The sequence below is a fragment of the Patagioenas fasciata genome, chromosome 1 (assembly GCF_037038585.1).
Source record: "Patagioenas fasciata isolate bPatFas1 chromosome 1, bPatFas1.hap1, whole genome shotgun sequence".
NCBI classification, from domain to species: domain Eukaryota; kingdom Metazoa; phylum Chordata; class Aves; order Columbiformes; family Columbidae; genus Patagioenas; species Patagioenas fasciata.
The window spans coordinates 31,592,467-31,617,129 of record NC_092520.1 but is presented as its reverse complement, the minus strand read 5'-3'; the positions used below and the strand labels follow the sequence as shown (position 1 = coordinate 31,617,129).

The 24,663-nt window shown below is 42.6% G+C and overlaps 2 protein-coding genes across 3 annotated transcripts in view; both read left to right on the top strand.

Annotated features, from left to right (window-relative positions):
- ITM2B (integral membrane protein 2B) overlaps nt 1–9,717 on the top strand; it is a 28,170-nt gene extending 18,453 nt beyond the window's left edge. Inside the window, exons 3-6 of one of the 2 annotated variants that reach the window (XM_065858252.2) lie at nt 1,074–1,277; nt 3,366–3,476; nt 7,292–7,442; nt 8,994–9,717. In XM_065858252.2, coding sequence (XP_065714324.1) covers nt 1,074–1,277; nt 3,366–3,476; nt 7,292–7,442; nt 8,994–9,082 — 555 coding nt within the window. In that variant the 3' untranslated portion in view covers nt 9,083–9,717. Of the gene's footprint in view, nt 1–1,070; nt 1,278–3,365; nt 3,477–7,291; nt 7,443–8,993 lie in introns of both variants that reach the window. The other variant, XM_065858167.2, reaches the window with a different exon arrangement.
- A 9,463-nt stretch (nt 9,718–19,180) lies between these two features.
- RB1 (RB transcriptional corepressor 1) overlaps nt 19,181–24,663 on the top strand; it is a 77,900-nt gene continuing 72,417 nt past the window's right edge. The window contains exons 1-2 of the mRNA XM_065858503.2: nt 19,181–19,493; nt 19,704–19,821. Of these exons, the coding sequence (XP_065714575.2) occupies nt 19,405–19,493; nt 19,704–19,821 (207 nt within the window). The 5' untranslated portion in view covers nt 19,181–19,404. The remainder of the gene's footprint in view (nt 19,494–19,703; nt 19,822–24,663) is intronic.

Here is a 24,663-nt window from a genome sequence, read left to right as displayed (position 1 = left end):
GCACTTTGTAGTCTCTTTGGCTATCACATTAACCTAATTTACAGGGGAACAGTAGTGTTGCAAACGAAGCTTGAACAGCATAGCGTATCTTGGTGGATTACCAAGCTCAGAGTAGCTGAAGACCTGCTGTGTTACCAGCGTGTTTCATCTGTGCTTAGCACCCTGGTGCTCCATCTTTCACGTGCCAGCTCGCCAAAATTGAAAGTACTGTTCAATTCAAACCCGTGGTACTCGTTCACGAGTCAGGTCTGGCTTGAAGGAAACATTCAGGAATTGAGCTAACATTGCACTGAAGACATCTTAAATATGAAACCTTAAATTAATGGCATATGCATAAGTTGTGTGTTTCTAAAACTATCTGGCCTATAAATTTGGTATATTACTTCCTCTGACATGACTTTATGTTACACTTCACTTGGTTAACCTGCCATGTGTGCTGTGACAGAAGGACACAAATCGGTTGTTTTCATTTCTTTTTATTACCTTTTTGTCCTTTAAACCTCTTGAAAAATAATTTATTTTTAGAAATGGACTCTCAAAACTTCTGAAGCCTTGCAAACGTAAGCAACTTCACAGAATACTTGAGGTTGGAAGGAAACTCTTGAAGTCATCTGGTCTGCAAGCAGGACCAAGTTCAGAGTTAGACTTGTTTTTTCAAGGTGATTTGGATGACCAGTTTCAATGTTTTAAATTGTAATTAAGGACTGCAGTTGTCATAATTTAATAATTATGTGCGTGCTTATAGATGTAGGAGCTTCATTGTCCTTCTAAAAATAGGGTGCAACGTGCCATAGATTACAGATGTAAAATAAAAGGCTAGTTTTTAAGAACCTGCTTTTGGTATCCTGTTTTCCTTGAATTCAAGGGAAGGACTCCCTCTGGGTTCAGTACAGTGAAGGTTTTACCCATGGTCCTGTTGTAGATAGCAACTGGCTCCTACATTGGTGTATCAAATGAATGGGAAAACATCTCAGCTAGTCTGACGAGTTTTTCTTCTCTGCAGTGCTTTGAGAATATTAAACTTCTAGGCTACTGATGGTTTTTGTTGCTGGGTTGTTTACTATTTTTAGCAGAATGGCGTGTATTTCTGTGGAATAAAATACATTGAAGACGGCTTAAGTTTACCTGAGCCTGGGGCAGAGGCTCAGAGTGCTCGCTACCACACGATTGAGCAAAATATTCAGATCTTGGAGGAAGAAGATGTTGAGTTTATCAGCGTGCCAGTCCCTGAGTTTGCTGATAGCGATCCTGCTGATATCGTCCATGACTTCCACCGGGTAAGAAATATTTCTGAAGAAGCTGAAAGCATTTAAAACTTGAAAAGTGTTCCCCCTCAATCATCCTGATAAATGTACTCCCTAATTATTGTGGTGGGGGAAAGTGGAGGAGGCAGCAGAAGCGTTTTGCTCAGCAGCAGGCTGCAAGCAATTATTAACCAGGCATACAAAGTACAGCATTCAACATGAGATATTATAGTATGTAAACCACCATTTGCAAATACGGTTGTTTTTAGAAAGGGAAAAATACCTTAGAGCTATTTCATTTCCGTAGTATGAGGAAGCAAAGAGAATATAGTTCTCGCTTTGCTAAGCCTCCTGAGTCAGAATTCAGCCAACTGCTGTGGTGCCAAGGGAAGTTTGGAAAAGGCTGTTGTAGCGTTGACCTCAGCTTGCAGGGGCTGGATGTGTCTGACATCACCAGGGATGTTCAGGCACCCCCAGAGATGCTCTTGGATGTGTTCAGGCACCCTGAGAGATGCTTCTCCTGACATGGCTCAAAAGCCCCAGAGCAGCAGCAGAAAGGGAAGGAGGTAACCGGCCGAGCAACCGTGTGAGAGAGATCGTCTTCAGGTGCCACAGGGAGCCTGGCAGCAGCTCTATTTTCCTTCTGTGCCAGAGGCAACTGTGATTCCTAAAGGCACTGAACTAGGGTATCAAAGCACTTTTAGTGGTTTGTGGTTTTTTTGCTTTGTTTTGTTTTGGTTTGGTTTGGTTTGGTTTGGTTTTTTTTGGAGAAACAACTTTGATAGGAACGATGGTAATAAATTTTTGCTAAGGCAGTTGACAGGCCTACAGCTCTTGGTATTAACAACAGCTGTAAAACAGTTAGAAGCCGTTCTTTTCTGTATCAGCCTGATTGAAGCTTTCTGATAGCGATGAAATGCTCTACAGCTGGTTTTCAGGAAGCTAAATTTCTGTGAACATACGAAGACGTCGCTGAACAGCTTTTTTAAGCAAAGCTGAAGAAGAAGAATAGGGAAGCGTCCAATTTTTTTATGCAAACTTCAGAGTTTAAAGTTTACCAGGCAAAATGAGTGCTATCTATCAAATATTCATAACCAGATTTGGAGGAAAACATAGCTTGTTCAAGCTGTGTCATTTAAAAATATTCCTGAATATATTTAAGGAGCTTCTGTTAAGAGTTAGAACAAAGCCTATAAAGAGGGAAAAGCCAGGGGAAAAAAAAGGCAGAATGTAAATTAATAAGAACAATATAATATTAAAAATTTATTTTTAGATTTAATGGGTTAAAGGATTTGCTCTAAAGGTCAGTGCAAGGATCACTTGCCATAGGCAGGGCACTTACTCACATGTGATGAGATTGGTTGTGCTGCTGATTGCCGTCCTGGTGCTATTTTGACTGTTGGGCTCTTGGTGCTTAGTATTTTCTATACGTCCGCAGCCTTAGAGCTTTCAGCAGCTTGAGATAATGTCTTCTTTAGCAAGAACAGATGCAGTATAACACAGCTCAGTGAACAGAGCTGCAGGATTCATCAGGATAATTCCCGGGGCTTTTGTGTCTCTGTTTTTATCAAATAATGGCAAATATTGCAGTTCATGTACTATAAAGATAAAAAGTCAGCTTCGTTAACACTTCACATTAATAGTATTTTTGAAAATATAGAGATTTTTCTTGCATTATATATAACAGTCTTTTTTTTTTTCTTTTGTATTTTGTTCTTAGCGGCAGCATTTCCCCTTTACACTGTAACAAAATATAAAAAGCGTGGAGATTAGAGCAAGGTTTTTGCCTTGTTGTTTCAAAATGCAGGCACTAGGAATAAACGAATACTCTACTTGATTCCGTGACAGTTCAAATACACCTTTGTAATTTCATTACTCCAGTGCATTTGAGCTACTTATCCCCTGCTCACAAATCCCTGTCATAGATTTAAACTCAATTACCAAGACTGCCTTTTATTTCTGCATTTACCTACCCACGAATTGGAGTTTGTTGGACAGACTTTATAGTGAACAAACCAATAATTTGAAGAACAACACGAGGCAACAGCAGTTTTGCAAAGTCTGTATGTGAATTTTCTGATGTTTTCACTATATTGATTAAAATAAATATTTTCTCAACAGAGACTCACTGCCTATCTTGACCTGAGCCTGGATAAGTGCTATGTGATTCCTCTGAACACTTCAGTTGTTATGCCACCAAAAAATTTCCTGGAGTTGCTCATCAACATCAAGGTATGGTTAAATCATAAGTAATTTGTTCTTAAGACAAGGAAAAAGGAGATTTTTTTTTTCCCAGAACACTGACATTCACATAAAGTACATGTGTTAAAAAGTTAACTGATCACTAGAGTTCTTCACAAAGACAGAAAATAATCTAAAACCTTCTTAGTTAATTAACTACAGTCATGAAGGAATTATTAATTCAGAGGAAGACAAACAAATCTGATTTCATTCTTCAATACTACAAATGTGATTGCCAAAATTGTCTAGGTGTAGTGTACCTAGACTCTTTGATAGTAGTCTGTGCGGTTTCTTAAAATTTATAATCCATTGTGACGAAAGTTTCCGTAAAGCACCGGACTAAGACTGGTTAGCTGAGAGGCTTAAAGTCAATATACTGGGCAATCCTTTTAACGTGGGCGTTGTTTAAAGCGTAGGTCCCTGCTTTGAACTGGTGCGGTGGGTTGAGGGTGATGGATGTGAGGTGTGCTGGATCCGCTGTGGGTGCTCAGGGAAATCAGATGTGAGTTGGGTGTGACGGACTAAAACGAGATACTAAGACGGACTAAGAGTAAGATAGGAGCTCATGAGGCTTCCAGCAGCCTTCCGATGGATCTGTCTGTTTCCAGTGGGGGGGGTTCATAGGAGTGATCAGGATTTGGACTATGTAATTAACAAACCCCATTTAAGCAACAGGGCTTTTAGCACAGCCAGATTCCTGGTTCTGCAGCCACCAGACCTTCAGAACAATGTTCAGTGTCCTTCAAAACCAGGACCCTGGAAGGGACTGAGGTTCCACAATCACTGAACAACCAAACCTTAGTTTTCAGTGTAACGTTGTGGCAACTTCTAATGGGTTTCCAGCAGGGTTTGATAATGGGACTTACTGTCTGGCCTGTGGTGCTGGCTGGCTTGTCACCACCACAGTGACACCCTGTTCTGTCAGTAGTTTTGGAGTAACTGGGTGAACATAATGGCCTGTGAAACTGAGGAGGCCAAAACAGATCATCTAATGAGGAATGAGGTCTCTTACAATTTAATATGAATCGTCTATGGTTGTTGGTGTTGGTTTTGTGGTTTTTTTTAAACTCTAATATATGTTTGCTTTTAATACAGAATCAGATGGCATTTACCCTGCTTTTTCAGCCTTCTGGTTTCCTTACAGAACAGCAAAACGCTCAGAATAGAGAAGAGAGCTGATAAGCTAACTCGTGTCTAAGATCTCAGGAGGGTGTTCTAAATTTTATTTCAGTGGGCTTTTGTGACTTTGGAATTATTAATATCATCTTGGGGGTTGCATCTTTCAAACAAGGCTTTGGAATTAGGACTCCAGGAACCGTTTTAGCCATTTCTGACTGGTTCGTGTATATAAATACATTTCATGTGAAAAATGACTTCACAAGTAAGTCCTCTGCTGCTTTTTTGCTGCCTATTTTAAGACTGGCTATTTAACCACATTTTTATTTCCTGTACATGAGGATGAGGTGGTGTCTGTAAAGCTTAGTGACCCTGTATTTTTTTGCTTTGTGTATGCTGCTTTGATTCTAATTTTAGTTCACATAAATTCCACTATTAAGATCTGTTAAAGTAAGAGGATAACCAGGCGTCACACATTTAATTGAAAATCTGTGCAAAAGCAAACTGTTTTGATCATTGTCCCCAACAATGAGTGCCCTACTTTTGAGACATCTGTTTAATTCTCATTGTGCTAACAAAAAGCTGTGGGCATTTGATGTCTCAGAAAATCGGGTTAAATGTTTTGTAACTGAAATTTGGGAAACTATTCGGCAGATGCACAAAGTGAGTAAATTTGTATTCACTATCCTGCAGTCACACTGGTTGCACAAGGAGAAAAATTAATGAAATTAAAGTGCTCATTTAATTAAAATGAGGTCTGAATACATGCATAGGGCATTTTATGAAAATGGAGGTGCATTAGGCTGTTGTTTGTTTGTTTGTTTTTTGGGGGTTTTTTGGTTTGTTTTTTTAAAAAGCTATAATTTTAACCTAAAGAACCACACTTCTATATATTGATATAGTTTGTATGTATATGCAGACAGTGAAAGGCCTCATTTCCTTGGGAAATAAGGCTGAAATGCAGGTATATTTGTTCCTCCACCTTGTTCCCCTTGTTGAGCCAACCGTCCAATTTGAACTGTGTGGGATGCACAGGACGCCTCGAAGATGACGGTGACGCTTGTGGCTGTGCTGGGTCCCAGTGCTGGGTCATTACTCCTGCAGCTGCCCACCCTGCCAGTGCCCTGTGCTGCTGCTTGGCTCAGGGGCTCTCTCCTGAAATTTGAGAGGCCGGGGGTTGAAATACAGTAAATTACAGTTATTTTAATTACCAAATAATGACTGGAATACTTTGGAAGGAAGGAGTGGAATAATTTGGCAGGAACATGTGCCAGGGGAGGTTCAGGTTGGACATTAGGAAAAGGTTCTTCCCCCAGAGGGTGGTGGAGCACTGGAACAGGCTCCCCAGGGAGGTGTCACAGCCCCAAGCATGACAGTGTTCAAGAAGAGACTGGACAACACCCTCAGACACATGGTGTGAATTTTGGGGTTGTCCTGTGCAGGGACAGGAGTTGGACTCAATGATCCTTGTGGGTCCCTTCCAACTCAAGATATTCTATAATTCTGTGATTCTAGGAATGTGAAGTCTTCCAAGCTCTTATCTAAAGAAAAAAATTGCTGCTGCTTTCCTCATAGTATGTGCTGAAGAAAATTTTCATAATTTAAAGTGAATTTAATACAGTCCTTTCTTTCTGTACTGAAAAGAATAGCATTTAATCAGATTCATCTCAACATTTTGCTTGGATGGAAAAGACAGTCTTATTTTGCAATGGAAATTTCAAGTTGTTCAGTGTCAATAAAATCTATAGTGATCTTTCCTCACAGAAGCTGAATTTGTTTCCATAATAAGTGATGGTTTTATTTTTAGAAAGGAAGCAACACCTTCTCTACTGCCATAAATAAGAATCACACGAACAGGATTTCTTAAATGAAGTAGTATTTCAAAAATGCTGATGATTACCGGTGGCAGGGTTAGGAAATCAGCTGATAGCGAAGTTACGTGCATTTCCAGTTGTGTACAGTGAGGTGTGCGCAGAGACAGATTTCTGCATCATTTCAGCTGTGGCAGAATAACACTGAAGGGACCAGAAGAGGCTTGGGAAGCCACTGCACATTGTCCTGGCTTGTCCCTCTTTCAGTATATTGCCTTAAAACACCTGATACACCACCATGGTTTTCTATTAATAATACCTTTCTGTTTAAACAATTGTGGGAGTCACGATAAGAAGTTACGACGGTCTCGTCTTGCATTTGGCTTGAGTTGTGACCTGCGCTGTGAAGATGTTCCATGCTTCCCAAATCCCACAGCTGGCGTGCTTCATCAGCAAGAGTATGGGGAGCCTGCTCCATGCAGAGCATTCTTGTGCCGACTTCTGTTGGGCATAATTCCCACTGAGGTCTGTTGGGTCATTGTTAATTAAGTGACAAATTTGGATAAGAAGCGCAGGACTGATCCATGACAGTGGGTGCTCCTGGAAGGAAAGATGTCCCCTCTGCTGGAGACGTTGCTGTAGCAGGAGGGCAGTGGACATTTTGTGACCTTTTTCAATATACTCATTATGTATTTCTTTAGCGCGGTGCAGTCATGTTTGCACATTTAGAATAAAATTCTGTGGATGATACATGTTTTGAAAGAATTCAAAGCAGATATGTCACAGCCGTGTTAAAGAAACACAGCACGAAGTGTTTGTTTTGTACTTGGACCACGAAGAGATGGGTTTTGACAGAGCTGTTATATTTTTGTTCAACAGGCTGGAACGTATTTGCCTCAATCCTACTTGATTCATGAACAGATGATTGTTACTGATCGCATTGAAAATGTGGATCAGCTGGGATTCTTTATTTACCGCCTATGCCGTGGCAAGGAAACCTATAAACTACAGCGCAAAGAAGCCATGAAAGGTAAATGTTCCTCCTGCGATCTTTTGTGTTGGCAGAAAGTTCAGTGCTGTTGGAGTTTAATAAATAGGCTTGATTGTGTTGAAAGGAATTATTGCAGTAACCAGCTCTGTGGGCTTAAGTATATCTGATATTTTCTGTGTAGAAATGGAAATAAGTCATTTCATTATTGTGCAAAAGTGCTCAAGGCCCCAGTGAGCCAGGAGCTGCTAAAATGTGTCTGCATGCATGGGTATGTTTTCTGGGGTTCAGGCTTTTCTTGATGTTTTTCTTGTTTCTCAACTCACCCCCCAAAACCAAAAAATCCTTCAATATATGAGTAAGCCATAGCCTTGTAGCCCAAGTGCAGAATGGCAGCTGCTTCCTATCATTAAAGCCATTGAAAAATTAGTCCACATCTTCCTATTGGCATCAGTGAAACGTGAGTAAGAGCTGTCTCCATAGGAGAACTGTAGTCCTTGGTACTCCTTCATGGAAAACGTTTGAAAAACATCATTTGCAAGAGTCTTGACAAGCTATTGAACACTGCCTTAAAATTTTCACTCAGATTTTACTCAGACTTACTTACTTCTTTTTTTAAAAACAAAACCAAAACCAACTGTATGTGATGTGCAAGTGCACACTGAAACAGTGTAATTGTTTTAGTCATATTGTTGGACCTGACTGCTTGGGAAAACAAGGAAAAGAAATACATTTTATAAAAAGAATTTAGAACAATGCTTAAAAATAAAAAGGTCTTAATAGCAAAATCCAATCCAAAATTCAGTATGATGAGCATAGGTTGGCAACGAGCATTGGTTTGACTAAAATTTGGTTAAATTCTGCCTTTCTCAGATTCCCAGCTGTTGTTGTTTAAATATTGCTAGTTTGTGCCTTTTTGCCTGTAGCAGCTTATTAGAATCATAGAATCAATCATAGAATAGTTTGGGTTGGAAGGGACCTTCAAAGGTCACCTAGTCCAACCCCCTCGCAGTGAGCAGGGACATCTTCAACTAGATCAGGTTGCTCAGAGCCCTGTCCAGCCTGGCCTGGGATGTCTCCAGGGATGGGGCATCCACCACCTCTCTGGGGAACCTGGGCCACCTTTATACCCTCAGTGTAAAAATTTTCTTCCTTTTGTTTAACCTGAATCTCCCATCCTTTAGTTTAAAACCATTACCCCCTGTCCTGTCTTAACAGACCCTGCTAGAAAGTCTGTCCCCATCTTTCCTAGCTGTTCCCTCTCTCGTGTTCCCACAAGCGTTTTTAGAGATGCACAGAGAGGGAGACTGGGAACTGATCTGGGTTCAGACTAGCCAGTGGGGGGTTCTGACAGGTTGGCTTTCACTAAACCAGGGCTGCGATTTGGTTTGCTGCACCGTCAGGATCGTTGCCTGCTTGTTGATTTTCTGCGTGTGAATGCGTGCCTACGTGTGCTTCCTCTGAGAAAGGGGTGGAGGAGAGGTAGTTTTGATTTCTGATGACGTCTTATAGTAAACGTAAAACCGTTACGTCTCTGATGTACCTCATCCCCTCTTCTGTGTGCTCTCCCTTATTCTTTACTAATACACACAGGGATTCAGAAGCGTGAAGCTGTCAATTGCCGAAAGATTCGACACTTTGAGAACAGGTTTGCTATGGAAACGCTCATCTGTGAACAGTAATGAGGAATGTTACTGGTCCAGGAGACTTTAAAAGCTACAGTATGACCCCACCCTGTGTGTGCAGTGATTATTTTTTAAAATCTTCTTTTATGTAAGTAGTGGACAGGGCTTTATTGCTGAACACCTTCCATACTTTTCATCTCATGATACATGTAAAATCAATATGTTTTAGTTTTTTCTTTATTTTCAGGTGCGATGTTCTTCTTATATTTGAATAGCAATTGTATAAAGAATTAGTTGCTAGTGCATTTCATGTGATGCATCTTGAATACTAGGAGGAAGAGAAAGACTTTGAAATATCCACCAGTTTTTAATTAAGTAAAATTGAAAAGAGTTATTAATGTACAAATGGACTGCAAGAGCTACTTCTACCTATAACATTACCTGCTATATAGTTTGTTACAGCATATAGACAAACCTGTATTTGACTCTCCCTAACGAAGTGCAATTTGTTTTGGTTTTAAAATATTGTCATATTTACCTTTTTAGATTGATTTCTGACTCGATGTTTTAAAATGGCAAGTGTTTGCTGTAACAATCTTTTAGCAAATTAAGAAGTAACTTATGTTACTAACTTGTATATAATCCCTGTATGTGCAATGGAAAATAAATCTTATAAACCTGTTTGTCTAAAAGTCTTGTGTTTTCTTTTGCTATTATTGAGGTGTGTGGGGGTTACAGTTAAAGTTAAAATTAATGCTTTTTACCTGCAGTACTATTTTTAAAAGCAAGAAGATAAAATGGAATAGGTGATGATAAATAAATGAAATACAAACAAAACAGCAGGCTTTTCTGTTCCTTTTCCATTTAAAGGCTGTATTATGCTGCTTACTTAAATTCTGGGTTGGTATTTCCACCGTATGTAGAGCAGAGATCCAAAGCGGACTTACAGGTTGTTAATGTCTGAAATGCCCGTCCTGAGAATTTGTCAAATGTACAGAATCTAGAGGGCGTCATGAGCCAGGCTGACCCAGCTACGCACCAGGAGAATTCACTGGGCCAAGTATGTGAAGCTCTTGCCCTGTGCATTACCAAGAGAAAGCGCAGATTCCTGACTAGAGCAGCCAGTTCACGACTCTTCCATCCCACACGAAGGACAACCTTAAATTATAAAGTTGGTACACGCTTTCATAAAATTGTAGAATTGCTGATCTTGAAGCTGTGGAGAGCTGCTTTCCACCCAGTTTGCCCCCAGTGTGCACTGGGGAATGGTGTTGTGCCCAACCAGGGGCAGGACTTTGCACTTTACCTTGTTCAGCTTCATGGAGTTCCTGTGCTGTCCAGCTTGGAGCAAGCTCAAATATTGCTAGTAGTGTTCTGTGTGCTGCCATCGACACTTAAAACTGCTGTTCTTAAGGCGAGTTTGAACTTCTTTGCATTATTGGGATCTTTGTAATGGCAACTGTTGTGGGAGAGAGTGCAGGATAAGGTGTATCATGATACCTGCTGTTTCGAAGCTGGTTGCAAGAAAAATAACGGGAGAGAAAAAAGGACTAACACTCAAAAAAATGGAAAATCTCTCCCAAAATCCACTTCTAAACTTCCATAATATGGCAACTGACTTGTCTTTCTGACCAAGTTTTGAGCATTGATTTATCAGGAAAATAGGAGTATTTAATAGAATATTTGCAAAAAAAAAATACTGTTTCAACCGATTTTTAAATAATATGCACCATAAGTGTCCAAATCTTTTGTCTTAGATTAATTCAGTCAAGAGGCTTTGGGCTAATCTTGTTTTTCTTAGAGGATATTTTCTTATTATAGTGGGAGGATGCTCTGCTGTGTTTGGAGCTATTATACAACTGTAAACATGCTATCATCCAGCTTCCTGCTATTGTGAACATTTGGATTGAGATAAAATAATTTGGTTTAAAGGAAGTTTCTTAAATACACAATACGTTTTTTTCTTCATCTGCATTTGGCTTAACTTACAGTTTAGTCTTAGTGTAGGTACATTATATATAAAATGAAAAGTATAATTGTTACTTTCCACAAGCTGGACTTTTTCAATCCATTCTTGATGGTGCATGGCAGTCATGAACATCAAATAAAGCCTCATGTAGATGTGGGTTAGATGCTTGTGTATAAATTTTATTTACATAGCTACTCTTTGATATATAAGTAAGCAAGCTGGAAACCCCCCTGGGTCTGTAGCTGCAGACATTCAGGATGTCGCATTTGTGTGCCTGAAATAAAAGTCAAATATATGTCAGGAAAGGGTGACTGGTGTGTTCTTTGGAGCCCTGTATGACACGAAATTCATGCTGAAGTACTTTTAAGCATGTTTTCTACCTTTTTGTGAGTGTACTGTTCCTATTTCCCAGAAGTTAAACATGAACCTTGTAAATTTTTAAGCAAGCCTCGCAGCATCTTGTTTAAAAAAAAAAAAAAAGAGTAAGAAACTGTGATCTGCGGTGTCCTTTAATGGAGACACCAGCAAATGGAGCTGTTGGAAGAGTAGCGAGGCAGGGGGAGAAATGGATTTGTACTTACAGATGGGGTTTATATGGCAATGCTGCACGTGTGTGTCCCAAATAACTTCTGAGCCTCTTGGATAATGGAAATTTATTTCTTATCAGTAGCATGGAAATAAGCATGGGGAAGGACAGAGAAACACGTGTGCACTGAGGAAAGTTTCCCAGCACGTGCTCATGTCTTTGCTAAATGCCACGCAGTTTGTATGGGAAGAAGACCTAAAACACCCTGACTGCATGAAAAGCTCCTGTTGGAACTTCTGCCCTCGGGACACAAATCCATGGAAAAAACTAGCTCTTTAAAAAAGGGTATAATAAACAAACACAGCTGTGCTATGCTGAAGAAAAACACATTTCCAATCCAATGAGTTCCACAAAAGGGTTAGTATAAAAATGACCTCATTGGACAGTTATCTTTGCAAATATTTTTAAAACTCCTCATAAGAAAGAAAAGTAATCCTAATGCTGAGAGACGCTTTGTCATTGAAGCAGCAAAATCAAAGAAGGGCCACTACGCTATGCCACTGTGTTTATTTGGTGGAGGGAGCTGTGCTGGTCTCTGAGGGGTCCGAAACAGCCTCTGAGGTTCAGTAGATCTTTGGATGTGTAAGGTGTTTGTCACCAGTAGATGTGGATGATCTGAGCTTGCAAAGCGTGACAAAAGCTCCGAGTCTTCCCTCCTCTAATTGAAGTCTTGCAGCTTTAGTAAAGAGCCACAGGGCAGGTTTTGGCATGAAGAAAATATTGAAGGCCTGCAAGACAGAAAATGCAAGAGTTTGGTTTTCTGGTGCAACATTGTACTCTGGAAAGGTGGGTACACGCTTTTGTTCACGTGAGGTGGGTGGGAGGATGAACGTCTGATACGCCTTTGTTAGCAGAAGCTTGTGGTTTAGAAATATTAGAAGAGCTGTATTCTCGCTGACATTACTTGTTCTGGTTGTAGGAGAATATCGTACTGTTACGGAGGAAGCAACACAGAGCCTGTAGTAATGTTGCCATATTATGAGTTTCCTGGAATACTATACACAAATGTTTCTACCTAAAAAGGGTATTTCACCACCATGGCTTGGTAAAGAAAGTCATCTTCCTAGGCACACTCCTAATAAAAAGAAAAAAACCAAAGATCACAGGTTGGTTTAATTTGGAGAAATGCCTATGTCTGCTCACTGTAGGCTATGGCTGCCAATTTTCAATTGGTTTTCAGGTTACTGGTTAAGGTTAATTCGATTCCCAAGAACCACTTCCAGTAGAGCTTATTCTGCTTCTTGTGGGTTTAGGAAATCTTGGAAGAGGCGGCATGGGAAACATCCTCACTGGGGAGACGGCCAGCAGCAGGACGGGGCGTTCCCCGCACTGGAGCACGTTTCTCACATGGCGAGAGGAAGCAGAACTTGGGACTGAGCAGGACAGGAAGGGAGGGATTGCAAGGGGGTCATTAATGTGGCCCTGTAATTGCCAGCAACAAGATGTTTGTGACTGGTTGGTCTATTGACCTTTATTTTGTCATCAGCTGGCAATACCAACCCAAATGAATGGCCCTGCAGAAGGGGTGCAGGATGAAGAATGTGTCTGGAGATAGAAGTGCTTTGCCTGCATCATGGTACCTGCTTGGCAAAACCCGTGGTGTGATGCGGCTGTGCACACAGCATGTTCTATACTAATGGCCGGACACCTTTCACAAGCAAGAAAAGCTGTACTGGGAATGATTATTTTTTTCTGATATAATTACACTTCACAGAATCACAGAATTACAGGGATCGGAAGGGACCTCAAAAGATCATCCAGTCCAATCCCCCCGCTGGAGCAGGAACACCCAGATGAGGTTACACAGGAAGGCGTCCAGGCGGGTTTTGAATGTCTCCAGAGAAGGAGACTCCACAACCTCCCTGGGCAGCCCTTTCCAGTGCTCTGGCACCCTCACTAAGAAGAAGTTTCTTCTCAAATTTAAATGGCACCTCCTGTGTTCCAGTTCATACCCATTGCCCCTTGTCTTATCATTGGTTGTCACTGAGAAGAGCCTGGCTCCATCCTCCTGACACTCACCCCTTACATATTTATAAATATTAATGAGGTCACCCCTCAGCCTCCTCCAAGCTAAAGAGACCCAGCTTCCTCAGCCTTTCCTCATAAGGGAGATGCTCCACTGCATTCATCATCTTTGTTGCCCTGTGCTGGACTCTCTCCAGCAGTTCCCTGTCCTTCTGGAACTGAGGGGCCCAGAACTGGACACAATATTGCAGATGTGGTCTCACCAGGGCAGAGTAGAGAGGAAGGAGAAGCTCTCTCAACCTGCTAACCAACCCCTTTCTAATACACCCCAGGATGCCATTGGCCTTCCTGGCCACAAGGGCACAGTGCTGGCTCATGGTCATCCTGCTGTCCACCAGGATCCCCAGGTCCCTTTCCCCTATGCTGCTCTGTAATAGGTCATTCCCCAACCTATACTGGAACCTGGGGTTGCTTCTGCCCAGATGCAAGACTCTACACTTGCCCTTGTTATATTTCATTAAATTTTTCCCTGCCCAATTCTCCAGCCTGTCCAGGTCCCGCTGGATGGCAGCACAGCCTTCTGGCGTGTCAGCCACTCCTCCCAGCTTGGTGTCATCAGCAAACTTGCTGATAGTGCACTCTAGTCCCTCATCCAAGTCAGTGATGAATATATTGAGTAGTACTGGTCCCAGTACTGACCCTTGAGGGACTCCAGTAGACACAGGCTTCACTTGCACTAGGGCTTCCTCTGATAAATTGCATGAGTCATGGATTCTATTTTTCAATACCCAGGTCTTGGACGCTAGCACCAATCAGTAAAACAGACATAATTCCGACAGCCATTTTCACTTACAGGAAGCTAGCAACATATATGGTTCTTACACAGTTACAAATAGTTACAATTTTCTATAAACAGGTAAGTAGAATTATCTGAGTAAAAAGAGAAAAAAGTCAAACCCAAGCCAAAATACTTCCTTCAATCAATATGAAACCTCTCTAAACTAATCTCAAAGGGAGAGAACTGGAAGTGTCCATGCAACAGCCTGGCTTGAGGCATACAGGCATCATATATATGCAGACATTTCTCCATCCAGCACCAATAGTCATAGTGTCCTTTCAGATCCCATTAGCAACGTGGTCAAACACTTTATTGATAGAAGTTCCTGCCTTAAACTCATCACTGCATTCTCTGAGACTCCAACAGTGCACTACATAATGCTCTGGGAAGAGCAAGTTACAGACATGTATACATGTGGAGTGCAAATATTATTTTTATTGATAGCACATATATATAGGGAGAGGTAACATCTGACATACCTCTCTGTTTAGACAGAAGTGGGTTGAGGCTTGTCATGGTCCCTATGGATTTTACATCACTGTGGAAATATTAACTTTTGGAATCAGAATAATTTCGTTTGGAAAAGACTTTTAAGATCACTGAGTCCAACCATTAACCTGTCACTAAACCATGTCCCTAAGCACCACATCTACACGTCTTTTAAGCACCTCCAGAGATGGTGACTCTACCACTTCCCCGGGCAGCCTGTTCCAATGCCTGACACCCCCTTCTGTCAAGAATTTTTCCCAATATCCAATCTAAACCTCCCCTGGTGCAACTTGAGGCCATTTCCTCTCATCCTATCACTTGTTAGATGGGAGAAGAGACCAACACCCTCCATGCTACAACCTCCTTTCAGGTAGTTGTAGACAGTGATCAGGTCTCCCCTCAGCCTCCTTTTCTTTAGGCTGAACAGCCCCAGTTCCCTCAGCTGCTCCTCATCAGACTTGTGCTCCAGGCCCCTCACCAGCTTTCTTGCCCTTCTCTGAACTCTCTCCAGCACCTCAATGTCTTTCCTGTAGCTTAGGGGTCCAAAACTGAACTGAGATTCAAGGTGCAGCCTCACCAGTGCCAGGTCCAGGGGGATGATCCCTTCTCTAGTCCTGCTGGCCACGCTATTCTTGATGCCTACCAGGATGCTGTTGGCCTTTTTGGTCACCTGGGCACACTGCTGGCTCATGTTCAGCAAGCTGTCAATCAACGTCCCCAAGTCCAGTTCCTCCAGGCACTTTCCACCCACTTTTCCCCGAGCCTCTAGTGCTGCCTGGAGTTGTTGTGGCTCAAGTGTGGGACCCAGCACTTGGCCTTGTTGAACATCACACAATTGGCCTCAGCCCAACGATCCAGATGATCCAGATCCCTCTGTAGAGCCTTCTACCCTCAACCACCCAATTTGGTGCTGTCTGCAAACTTACTAAGGGCACACTGGATCCCCTCATCCAGATCGTTGATTAAGAAATTAAACAGAACTGGCCCAAATACTGAACCCTGAGGAACACCACTCATGACCAATTGGATTTGGCTCCACTCACCACAACTCTTTGGGCCCGCCCACCCAGTCAGTTTTTTTGAACTGAGTCCTTATGTAGGATGCAATAATAGTAGGGGTCAGTCTCACCAACAAGGGGTACAACCAGACAGTTTCACCCCATCGCACTCCTAAACTGTTTCCAGCTTCAAAGGCAGAGCTGGTGCCAGTGCAACTGCGAGGCAGCATTACCAGTGGAGGTCATACTGGGGAGCGGAAAGCGGGACCCTCACCCGAGTCCACCTGTTACTCCACTTGGTCCTTCTTAAGGCCTGTACAGCAGCAGCTGGAGAAGAGCTGGCCCAAAGGGAGCGCGGACAGGTCCCTCACCTCCTCGGTCCCATTAGCACTTGTGGTGGGTTGTTGAGAGGGACAGCTGAGCTCCAGGGGACACTGATGGCAGGGGCTGGTGGCTGTAAACTAAAAAAGTAGCAAAGCATCTACCATATCTGAGCAGTAAGAGTTGAAATAAAAAGGCTTGGTTTCATTTCCAACGAAAGCATGACTTCTGTTCCCACTGGCAATCACCATGAAACTATAGCAACAGTTTTAAGAAAAAAAAAGATAATAAAATTACTTAGGATTTTTTAGCAGCTGGAAAAAATGAGTCAGGCGTGCTCGACTGTGCAATGTTTTGCAGACTGTCATCTGTCTATGACCTACACTTTAAAAGCTGTTGTAGCAAGATGTTTAGAATAAAAATATTGTCAGGTCACTTGAGAAATTACCATTAATACTTTATTTGACCTTCCAGTGTTTCCTTTGTTTCTTTTTTTTTTTTTTAATTTTTCCCAGTAAAAGGTGCTTTTCTTCCTTTCTTTGCCATTTTATTCCAAAAGCCCAAGGGCTCCGTTTAAAAGAAAACATTTTAAAACAGGATTAAAACATTGAAATCAGTATATCCAAAATGGAGGGGAAAAGCGCAGCAATTGACATATGGTTTTACACATGCACGTGCCTTTTTTTGAAAGCAGATACATATACGTTAAGTCATCTTAATGCAGTTTAGATGTTGTTACTACCTCTGAGGCTTCAGGATGGAACATCAAAGGTTATTGTAGCTCGATTCATTTCCTATCTCCCTTCTCTCTCCAGTTGTAACTCGAAGCATTGTATTTTGGTTGTACCTGCTTATGGAGGGAGCCCTAAGTGCTCTGCTTGATGAAAAACTGCATAAAATTTGACTTGAGAAGGTGATTGGCATGCAGACAATTTTAGAAAATCAGTATTTACACTGAGGCTGGTTGTCAGCTCTTCAAAACAACGTGATATTCCCTAAGCATGATTGCACAGGGGGTTACGAGAGCAGCACAAAATCTGTGCCTGTCATTTGGATGACCTGGGGCTTGGCTCTAAAAGCATGTTGAAGCAGCTGTGAGGGAACCTACCCAGGAGGGTGTGTTTCCTTCTTGCTGACAGCTGGGAGGGTCTACATTGACCTTGACCATGTTTTCTGAGATGCTTTGCTCTCATTTTAAATTCTTCTGTGCTCTTAAAGCCAGTTGTGAGGAGAAGGCAATGGATTCATCTGCAGTTCAGGGTTTTAACTTACTGTTCCAAGCTGGTATATCTGCCTAGTTGTCTGGGGCTTGACTGTAGACGACACACAGTTCTGGACTTCAAACCTTCCACAGCATGTGGTATCATCTGATTACAAGAAGGATTTAAAAGTGCTTAAAAGCAGGGTAAAATTAGTCACAGTTTTCCTAGAATCACAATAAGGAGTGTCTGAATCCCAATGCACTCTACAATTCGAACATTTCATTTGGAGTTTATGTACTTTTATTTGCTTCAGAAATCCCATTTGTTCTGTATTCGCTTTAGTGGAATTGGTTTAATTCTAATTACAAACCAGAAAAGTGGCCTGTTCTCCTGTTTTCAAACAAGTTAATGAATATAAAGAAAAAGCCTGAACAAATTAATAAAGCTTACGAGTCTTAAAAATACTAGTGAATTTTTATTATATACCATAGTTGTACTTCTTTTTTCTTTTCAATCCAGAACTTTGACAGCAACCTCACTAAAAATAGTTGCTTTGCAGATGAGTGATAAATATGTGCGTGTAGTAAGAGTCCTTACGCACAAACATTTTGTGTTTTTCTAGGAAGTCGTCATCACAAAAATCTGAAATGTGCTTGTTTGCAGCAGCAATCTGCCTTCTAAATGTGGATACGCAACTGGAGACAACAGAGCAGATCTGGAAGGTCTGTGAATCAGGACACCGTGGATTTGAATCTCATGGACTTAAAATCCAGAAGATACCCAAAGACTAGAGAATTTATTGCATCAAACTTAATTGTAATGCATACTGTTAAAAGCAGTATTTTAATTAGGACTTGGATGAATATCAGGCTGAGAGGAGGTCATAAAGGACTTGTAAGTTCTGTTCCGCTCTGTATCTGTACAATTATTTGGTTTTGGTTTCATATATAGACCTGTGGTTCTTCCCATGTCATAGAGATGGTGTATTGGCTGCCTCCAGCTTGTTGAGTACTTAAAATATCAGAAATAGCCGGGCTATGGTCTCTGGAGTGACTGATGGGCCCTGGAGGATCTATAATGCCCAGGGTGCTCACTTTGTGAGGAAACAGCGCTGACCACCTTACCATGACACACTTTCTCCCTCCAGCACCTGCCTGCCTTCTGCTGAAGCGGTCAGATCAGTGTCGGTGACACCCAATGATAGCACAACGGGCAATGGGTATAAACTGAAACACAGAAGGTTCCGCTTAAATATGAGAAGAAACTTCTTCGCAGTGAGGGTGACAGAACACTAGAACAGGCTGCCCAGGGGGACTGTGGAGTCTCCTTCTCTGGAGACATTCAAAACCCGCCTGGACGCCTTCCTGTGTAACCTCATCTGGGTGTTCCTGCTCCGGCAGGGGGATTGGACTAGACGATGTTTCGAGGTCCCTTCCAATTCCTGACATTCTGTGATTCTGTGTGAGGCTCCTTCCCTCACTGCCTCCTCAGCTTTGACTCACTTCTGCTGTAAAGCCGAGTCTGGGAGGGCAGGAGACGCCGCCTGATACAGGGCAGAACGGCCGGTCCCGGCCAGAGACGAAGCCTTCCCGCCATCCCGCCCCTATCGCAAGAAGCCCCGCCCCCCTCCGCCCCTCCCGCCAACCACCGCCCTCGCGCCGCGGGGCTCGCCCTCGCTCCCGTTGCCGGGACGCACGAAGCGGAGCCAGCTCCTATTGGCTAGCAGGGAGAAAGAAGCACGTTCATTGGCTTAGCGGCTGGCGCGGGCAGCTTTTTTCTTCCGGGTTCCGAGGCGTGCTGAGCCGGTCTGTTTGTGTGGGGCGCGGTCGCCGCTCCTCGCCGGCGGGTAGGGCGGGGGAGCGGCAGCCGGCCCGGAAGTGACGGCGGAGCGGCTGGCGGTGACGCAGTTTTCCCGCGGTTTGGGCGGCGGGCAGGGGAGCAGCCGCCGGGGGCCCGTCGTTACTGCCGCCCGAACGGCGGGGCCCAACGGTCCGCCCGCGCGCGGGCCGCCATGCCGCCCAAGCCCCCCCGCAGGGCGAGCGCCGCCAGGAGCCAGCGCGCCAGCCCCGATAACGGCTCCGCGCCGCCCGCCGCCCCCCGGTGAGCGCCGGCGGGACCGTCCTGCGCGGGCTGGGAGGGCGGCGGGCTCAGTCTGTGCTGCCGGGGCTTCTTGCGCCCGGGGGCCCGGGTTGTGCCTCTTCCCGGGGTGGGTCGGTGTCAGTAACGAGCGTTCCCTCGTAGCTCAGAACTCCGGTGCGTTGCCGTGTGCTGCTCGGAGTCCCCGCTGCTGATGCCTTTTGCTGTCCCTAGGCTGGAAGTCGGTGAAGCGGAGTTCGTTGCGCTCTGTGATGCGCTGAAAGTGTCAGAGAGTGTGAGGGAGAAAGCGTGGAAGACCTACGAGAGCTTATCGGCTGTGGATGGAGCTCTGGTGAGTACCTGCTGCTGCTTGTAACTCGCCCGTCTGCTGTGGTGTCTGCTCTGTGCCCAAGTTAAAATACTAAATATAACTTCGCTGGACTGGGGGCCAAGCGACTCAGAGTTGGGGTTGTTCAGCCTGGAGAAGAGAAGGCTCTGGGGACACCTTATTGTGGCCTTTCAGTACTTAAGGGGGCCTATAAGAAAGATGGGGACAGACTTTTTAGCAGGACCTGTTGCACTAGGACAAGAATAATGGTTTCAAACTAAAAGATTCAGGCTAGACATGAGGAAGGATTTTTTTTACACTGGAGGTGGTAAAACACTGTCCCAGGTTGCCCAAAGAGGTGGTAGATGCCCCATCCCCGGAGACATTCCAGACCAGGATGAACGGGGCTCTGAGCAACCTGATCTAGTTGAAGATGTCCCTGCTTATTGCAGGGGTTTGCACTAGGTGAACTTTGAAGGTCCCTTCCCACCCAAACTATTCTGTGCTTCTCTAAGTGTTTTGCAGTCAAGACTTGCGCAGTGTGACTTTGTTTTTCCCAAGGGCAGTTAGACTGAAGTTGGATGTTACCATGTACGTGTCTATATAAAGTGGTTTCTCTCTCTCTCTCTCTATATATATATATATATCCCATTTTTGTTAATGTTTTCCTGCAAAGGTATGGACTCAAGAATTCTTTTAGATTGCTAATAAATGGCAGTAGAAAACAACACTATGTGATCAGCTAATTCTTCAAACCGCAAGTTATTTCAAATATGTCTGAGTCAGCTTTATATGGGTCATCTCATTGTGTGTTTCTGTGTATTTCTTTCCGTTGCATTCTTCATGAGGCTGCAGAAAGGGTGTGAAGAAGGCTATTGCAGAGAAAAGGGTGTTTGTATGTTACACGTTTTTTTTCTACTACATAATATTAATCTATTTGTACTTATCATTGAGGTATTTCCGTTCAAAGTTAGTCATTTGGGCAAGTATAAACCCATGAAAAAATTATGCCCTTTCCTGATTTTTCCTCCTCCCCTTCTCAGTGCACTTCTGCTGTCTCCATGAGCTGAGTCAGAGAATAGCTACAATACAATTGAGTCATGACCAGCACTTTGTTTTACAGGCCTGAATTAGATATAAAGTACCTAGCTGGGCTATTATTCCCACCATGTGGCCTAGTGTCCTTGTATTTGTTGTGGCTTTTGCTTATTCTTTTGCAGCTTGAGCTGACTTGCCACAGCTATGGTGTCACTAGCAATACCTTGTTTCTGTGGTGTTTTTAAACCACAGTGTGGATATACCAGCTCTCAGTGCCTTTGAATTTCACAACACAATACAGTAACAGCAAGGGAGAGAGACTGTGTACAGCTCTTTCGATAACTGATACAATTTCTGGCCATGGATGTTCCCAGGCAACATTTAATTAAAAGCATAGCTGAGCTCCTCTATATGAACCAAACCAGGAATAATCAGCTCTATGGAGTGAAAAAAACAAGGCAAGTTTGAGTATAATTCTGCAAATTTTCACTTACAGGTGAAATTTTCTTTTCATTGACCATTACCTAGCAGTGGCCAGATAAGACACAGGACATTTGCAACCCTTCTCTTCAGCATCTGAAGGTGACCTATTGTACCTATTCAGAAGGTGTCAATGACTAGATCTTCATTGTGACATACAGCTAATCTTTAAGGTTTTGCAATTAAGTCCTATTCTAAGAGCCTTGCAATGTACAGGAAAAAGTGTACATTACATTGTGGTTCAATGATGGGCCTTTTGGTCAAACTTTCTGATGTATCAGCAAGCTGTTGAAGTGAGGAAGCTGGTGAGTGTGTCATTCCACAGGGACCTGGCAGGTGCTGGAGTTGCTACTTCTAGCTGAGACCAGTACAGGCTTCATTTGAGTGTGAAGTCAAGCAAATTAACTGCCTGGCTGATTGCTGCTTCTCTTTCCGAGTCAAGCTGTTATCATGGGGAGCAGGGCTTCTCAGGGTGACTCTGATTCAGGTTGCAGGGACTCAAGAGGAGGCTGTATTTAAATACCCACTCCTTTCTCCCCAGTGGTAAAGGTAGTGTGTTGGAGGTTTGTCCTGCAAGCACCAGCTGTATGTGTTTTTAATCAATGTGGTTCAGTGCTAACCTGTTCAGTTCTGAACTGGAACAGAAGCTGCTTATGTAGCAGCTTTCTGTTCTCAAGCAAAAAGGGAAATAGCAGGACAGCAGCTGAGGCAAATACCTACCAGAACACTTCTGTTTAACCCCATATTTGGTTTGGCTTGAGGAAGGTTAAATCATCAAACTGCTGATGAAAATAGAGGTAGCATCTAATGATCCTGCTCTCAAGCAATTTACAGAGCATAAAGACCTGAAACCTTGCTTTCCCTGGCACACTGGCCTTGTTCATTGTGGTTGATCTCGGAACTGTGCCTGTCAAGCCTCTGAGGTTGTGGAGAGGACTGATAGTGCTAACTAGGATGTGATGCGCACAAACATTAGGCACTGTGGTAACTGGCAGAGATTCAGGGTGCAAATGTGGGCTTGGACTTAGTCTGAACACCTGCTGTATCCTTGCTCAGTGTGTGTTTAGTGACTTAAAGAACATGTATTAGTACTGCCTTTATTGGGTTACTTAGGGTACGTGTGATCATGTGCAAAGAGACTCTGCAGACAAGGTATATGCAGCTTAAAAGTATAAAGCAGTTGATTTTGGTACATGTGCACAAGCTATTGCTAAGATGTAGTGACCTATCAGCACTGTGCTTCAGTGAGACACTTGAGTCTCTGCTGGCCAGGCAGGCATCAGTCAGGAGAAGGGTTGGTATCTGCTGCTCCTTGGAATGAATCTTCTGTGCCATTACCTGCTGAAGCCTCTGATGCCATCAAAATTGGTTGATTCCGTGTTTTCTTTTCCTTCAGGATGTCACATCTTTCCATGTAGATATTATTCTGAATCTTTGAGCTACTAATGATCCAACTTCTCTCTGAAGTTTTTTATTTCTTATCTGGCATAGCTTTCCACTGCAGCTTTTCTTATAGTGCTCTCAGCTTATCTGTTTCTGCAGCAATTTGAGTCAAGGATGTACAGCTCCACCCTATCACAGCTGGGCCTTGAATTTGTGAAACAGCTGAAGCTCTGTGAGAGGTGAGGAGGAGGAGGAAGGTGGCAGGAGAGAGATGGTTACATGGTATTTCTCAAAAATTGAGTCTGACTTGTAGTTGGAAAAGCATGGCTTGCAGAGAGGGATTGTTCAAAAGACTATAACTGTGTTGAATATGGTGGCAAAGTTTTCCTCTGTGACAGCCAGAGTTTAGTTATACTCTTCTACAATAACATCATAACTTGAAATCTGAGATAAAACCCTAAATGTTGGTTTCAGAAATGTCATACTGAATCAGTGCTGTTGATATATGGTGTGAAGGAAGGTACTTCATGCCTGACCAGAAAGATATTTTATTTTAAAATTATTTTTATATCTGGTAGACTCCTGCACAAGCTCGTTATAAACATGGATGTATATATATAAATAGCTTTTTGCATCAGTATCATACAAAGACTTTTGTTCTTTCTGTTGTTTTTGTTTACCAAACCAAGCTACCTAGGTAAACAAAATATTTGGTTTAGAGTTGTATTTTTTACTGTCTTAGTTTCAAAACTCTTATACACTGACAGTTGTTGACTTAGAGAAGCAAGCATCAGAGCTAATTCTCTTGCACCCTTATTTTTTTGTAACTATCCTGAAACCCATATCATGAATTGATAGTAAACTCCAGATGGAGTAAATAGTTTTGGTGGAATTACTAATGTACTTAGAGTAGCATGTGATTATTGGTGTAAGAAAGACTAGGAGAGGTACTGGAAGCCATACTAATATTGCTAGTAAAAAGTTTAGGGTGTTTTTATGTTCTGCTACTGTTTGTTTTGATAAAGAACAACAGAATGAGAATCTGAAGTAACATATTGGATGATGTAAGCAGGAAAAAGAAACCTGAGTCAATTGTTGCTTAATATATTGGAGAGGACCAATATGAGGAGCATCTGACATAGTGATTAAATTGGAACCAAACTTCTGCAAAGGAAATTGAAGTGATTTAGGAAATTGATAGAAGGTGAAGTCTGCCAAGGACCTTGGGGCCTATGGTCTGGTGTGCTTCAGCCTCATCAGTCCAGCTTACTGTAGTATATGGTGTGTGGGTAGGAGCTTCATTTTTTGTTTGCTGTTCATAGCACTGTTTGGGAAATGTGACCCACTGTGCTGCTGCTACTGCTCAGCTGTTCAGTCTCATGGATTCCTGAGTAATTTTTATCAAGTGCTTGTCTAACTCACTATTAAAAAATTCTGATGATGAAACATCTGTGGTCTGCGTAGTTAATCCTTCCTCGTTTAACCTTATTTGCCTGTGATTTTTGTCCTCAGGTACTATGCTAATCTGTTTCTGTGTTATAATTCAAGCTAGTGGTGATTATTCTGTATCTATGAACATGAATGTGTTACTGCTGCTTTTTTTTTTTCTTCCCAGAGAGTCTCTAGCATCTGAAGGTATTTGTCATCTTTCCTTGTTTCTAATTGCTCATCTTACATTCTGAAATGATCTCCAACTGGTGACTTACACTGGTATGCAGATACTGCAGAGCACTTGATTCATGCAAGACTTGAACTATGTTCTTAGTGAAGAAAACTCAAAAGGTGAACTCTAGCTTAAGTAGAGGAAAGAAATAATGAGTTCCTAAATATAGTAAGGTTGCTGCTCTATATAGACCAAAAAGTTAGTGATCAGCAGGTCAGATGTTTCCAATCCTTTAAATTTCACACTTCAACAAAAAGAAACTAATTTAATTTTAGTTTCTTAAGAAAAATAAAACATTGTAG